This window comes from Acyrthosiphon pisum, unplaced genomic scaffold, assembly GCF_005508785.2.
Source record: "Acyrthosiphon pisum isolate AL4f unplaced genomic scaffold, pea_aphid_22Mar2018_4r6ur Scaffold_21431;HRSCAF=23975, whole genome shotgun sequence".
NCBI lineage: Eukaryota > Metazoa > Arthropoda > Insecta > Hemiptera > Aphididae > Acyrthosiphon > Acyrthosiphon pisum.
The window spans coordinates 25,862-30,637 of NW_021770898.1; the positions used below are offsets into that span (position 1 = coordinate 25,862).

General features: G+C 38.9%; 1 protein-coding gene across 1 annotated transcript; it reads left to right on the forward strand.

Moving 5' to 3' along the window:
- Positions 1–1,580: 1,580 nt before the first annotated feature.
- LOC107883674 lies at positions 1,581–2,648 on the forward strand. The gene is made up of 2 exons (XM_016804179.1): positions 1,581–2,331; positions 2,635–2,648. The coding sequence occupies exons 1-2, from the start codon at positions 1,581–1,583 to the stop codon at positions 2,646–2,648; spliced, it is 765 nt and encodes a 254-aa protein (XP_016659668.1).
- The last annotated feature ends 2,128 nt before the right edge of the window (positions 2,649–4,776 follow it).

A 4,776-nucleotide genomic window follows, 5' to 3' on the forward strand; every position in this document is an offset into this window, starting at 1 on the left:
TGTCCGGAGTAGGCCGACTCCGGACTTCTAACCCGTGGCAGGAAATGCAACCGACGATCTAGCCCCAGAGGGTGCAGGGCTACCTGAGGTAACCCCTCAAACTAACAACACTATGAATACACCAAATAAAAATAAACGGCCCGATCGGAATCCGGGTAACCCAGCAGGCAACAGGGAGCGGTGCTCGTCCCTGGGGTCTTTATCACGTGGAGGCACCAAAACTGCGCAAATGAAATCGGAACGGCTATATAGGATTATGAAGACAACGGATGTACTCAGGCTAAGAGGAGGGGATACCCCGAATCTGAAGCCAATAACGCTGATGACGGCACAAATGCTAGCGTTAGTGATGCTATGGCAACTGATCAGGTCCGAAATACCAGCCTAAGTGCAGGTGGTGGGAAATCGGCAAGCATCGACAGCGTGGCGCTATTAAAAGCGCTAAACAATCATATGGGGTGGATCAAGCAGACGGTCACCCAGGAAAGAGCCAAAAAGCTTACAGCCAGTGCTGCTGATGCTATTGGTAACCGGCTGAAGGTCGTTAGAGACATACACACTGATTTATGCATGTAGGTTACAAGGGGTAACGCAGTTCAGTGCCGCTGAACTGAAAGGACTATTAGACACGTTCTCGAAGTCTCAAAGAGAAAAAAGTAAGGAGATTGAGGAACTCCGGTTAGAAAACTTTGCCCTCAAGGAAAGGATCGAAATGATCGAGAATAGCGATGGATCCAGTACTCGCACATATGCCGATGCGGCTAGCAAGGTAGCCACTGCGGTAGAAGGCACAAATGAGAGGACAGGCCCTGCTGTCCCTCGAAAAACGGCGAAAGCCCCGATTAAGGAAAAGCCGAATTCTAGAGCCACTAATAAGAAGCTCCACGAAAAATGTCGGACGACTATAGCTAAGTCACGCTTCGTTATTGATGTGCCTGAGGGCACGACAACGGCACAGGCTACTTTGGAAAGTAGTGCAAAAGAAAATCCCAAATCCAAGGGCGAAGACTATTGTCCAGGGCAACACTATTGTTGTAATACCGGACGACAAAACCACGTTTGAGGTGCTGAACAAAGTCCATAATCTTAGATCGGTAGGGCCTAGGCAACCCAGAGTTATTGTCTATGATGTTGACGACGATATCACCGGAGACCAGATTGCTCATGGCATTCTGGAACAGAATCCGGAACTAAACTTGTTGCAAGAGGACGTTGAGAGCTTGGTCGTGAGCCACAAGATGGGCCCTAGAGGCAAAGGTGCTTGAGACACCGCCGGACGTTTTAAAGAAGCTAGAAAACCGGTCGGTATTCCTGGGAATGACTAGGTTCAGGATAAAGTTATACCAGAACATTGTCCAATGTTATAAGTGCCAGAGGTACGGGCACACCTCGGCTAAGTGTAGCCAGGAAACGCCCGCGTGCAAGTACTGTGCTGGCCCGCATGACAGTCGCGAGTGTAGTGATAAGCTCAAACTTAAATGCGTTAATTGAAAATTGGCGCACCAGGCCTCAAGTTCGAAGTGCAAAAATAATGAACAGGCACTGATAAGCCTCCTAAGGCGCACGGATTTCGGTACTCAATGACCGGAACCATCAAAATAGTGCAGCATAACCTCAACAAGCAGAGGATCGCGAGTCAGCAGTTGGCTGACTCCTGCAAAGGAAACAGAGCCGACCTGGTGTTACTACAGGAACCTGGAGTGTCGCAAGGGAAAATTGTCGGCTTCGAATCGTACAGGCAGGTCCACTTAGGCAATAATGCCGGTGCCGCTATCGTCATTATGAACAAAGATATACAGATGCTCAACCTAGAGCAGTATAAGACCGACTATACTGTAGCTGTCAGCATACGTACAAGAGAGCAAGCGGTCATAGTCGTTTCCTCTTATTTCAAGTACTCGCTGCCTACCAATGTCTTTATCGAGCAACTACGGCCGATACTCGACAGGGAGGTAAGGACAGCCGGGGCAGACGTGAATGGCCACTCGACCTTATGGCACTCCCCGGAGAGCAACGAGAGAGGACGTCAAGTCGAAAATCTCGTTGAGGACTACTTGCTCCACACGGTGAACCAAAGAGGAACGATGAGCACCTATGACCGACCTGGAATGGGCTCATCCAATATTGATGTGACCCTAATAACAAGTGGCATGATTGGCCAAGTGACGAACTGGTCTGTCACCAATGACACGGATAGCGATCACCGTGTGATAAGCTTTGACGCCGTAATGGCAAGACCATGCCCCGAGCCTGGCACTATAAGCTACCGTACGGATAAGGCAGATTGGACCAAAATGACTGCGTACTTGGTGAACCACGTTGGGGATATTAGTAGTATATATTTGTATGTTCACAGCCAGCTTTTCCACGGTAATTTTTTTTTTTTCAATGGGGAATGTCCCCCTTGAAGACTTTAATTTTACCGTGTAACACATTTAACACTGATTGTCTACCAAATTCAACCTCGTAAAAATATTTACAGTATTTCATTTCTACTCATGTTGGTTACACTGTCTTTTTTATCTAAATTTGATAAACAAATTTACAATTATTATTTTTTTAATTTTCAAAGTTGATTATTTTTTTTTATTATATTCAGTCATGACAAAATTTATATTTTTATCATGTATTCAGTTGCTAACGATTAAGTGTTTGAGCAGGTTGTGTCTCGTTCACTAATTTCCTCATCATCTCATCAAATTGTTTTTTTCTAAGTTATTCTTTAATTTTTTTTGAAAATGAATTTCCAAAGATGTTCAAACGATATCCAATCATTGGTCGACCAAATACAATTCAATTCAACGCCAGCCCATCCAGAATTCTCTACATTTGTATCTAGGTTACGAACTTTTAAGTCGTTTCCATCGAATACCGGTCAAAATAAGTACAAATTAGCCGAATGTGGATTTTACTATATCAATCTCGACGATGCAGTTCAATGTCATTGGTGTGGAATAATTCTGCATAGTTTTGAAATCGATGATAATTGTTTCATAGAGCATACTCGCTTCTCACCAAAATGTTTATATGTATTATTAATGAAAGGAAATCAATTTGTGCAAAAAGTATTAAGTAAATATTGTAAAACCGAAGTTATTTGTAATTGTGAAACTGGTTCGTACGACACCATTTGTTAAATCATGTTTTTTTATATTCTGTTTATAGTATTTGCTATATTGGATAAAACAAAAATTAAAAAAAATTGAATGTTTTATCTTAAATGTGTTAATATTCGATTTAATATCTCGTGGTCTAGCGGGTTAGTGCGTATATAATAATTTTAAAATGTTTTTCAGGTAACAGGTTAGTAAGTACCTATATGTAAATTCCCCTCTAGTATGCACTAATTGGCTATCTGTACGTTCACATTTTTTTTTTTTTTTCTAGTTTATAAAATGACTGCAAAGGGGAAAAACTAGCAGTTCAATGTATAACTCCTAACAGTTATATCCAATTTTTTTATTTATACAAGATTTTTTAAAAATAAATTTAACAAAAAAAATAATAACTTCACTATGAGGTCACCAATAATTGTCAGTAAGTCTACATTTGACATCCGGGCTTTTAACAAGAAAAGTATTACAGTTGGATTACTAATTAACAAGCAGATTTCAATTATTTTCTTATTGGAATGTAAACTTTCAAAGAAAATTATTACATTAAGTTGAGAAGAATGGTTTACACTGTGATGTCTGAATCTAATTACAATTCAATTATTAATAAATTAAATACCAGAGCGAGGCGTGTAAAGACCACCGATTCCTTTTCATATTCAATCAATGTTAAACATAATTCAATTACCCTACACCTTAACGAGGAATACATTACCTTGACACATGTAGATTTGTACCAGCTTCGTCAATTACAGAATTTGATATATTTGTATGTAGCAGACAAGCAAAAACGTTTAGCAAAATATTACCAAATTACTTTCAACACTGCATATGACCTAATTAAAAATGATGTCCGTGGTCTACCGTCCACCTGTCAAAGGAACGAATTTACAAACCGATATATTCAAAACTATGATTTCAAATATTATAATCATCTACAGTACGATGATGCATCATTTTTATATGAAATATTACAATTCCATTTTAACACATTGTCCGATATGATTTTACATGATCTAATATTATAAAATATATAAATATGTTAAATTATTGTTTTTTTTTTAAGTAAAAGTTTTTTTATTCAATAATAAACTTACCATTTTTTTCAATTACATGTCAACTTATATATTATAAAGAATAGTTTTAATGAGTTATAGTTTCAATATTATGTTTTATTCTTATCACATGTTTTCAGTGAATAAGTAGATTAAATTTGATAGTACAATGTTGATAACAATGTTCCAATTAGAATTTTTTTTTTCCCCAACCATAGTTTATAGGTTTATATATTCCAAGACCTTTGAGTTTTGAATAATTAAATTATATTCTGTTTATTAAATGAAATTTATTTTTTTTTCATAAAATAATCAAACACTCGTCTTGCTCTTAGGTGCGTTTACATTAGGCCGCGAACGCGAACGAACATCAACGAATTCTACCGAACACAGTAGTGTGAACAGTTTTCCGAACACGAGCGAATGAGCGCCGAATGATTTGTTCGCGTTCGGAGACGCTCGCTCGGATGGCGGTACGATCAAAGAAAACGCTCGTTCAGTTCGAACGATATTCGGCCGTTATTTCAATTCGGTCGTGTTCGAGACGCTTACCACGTGCACCGCTGTTTTTTAATTATATTATAATATATTAGGTTTATTATATCATA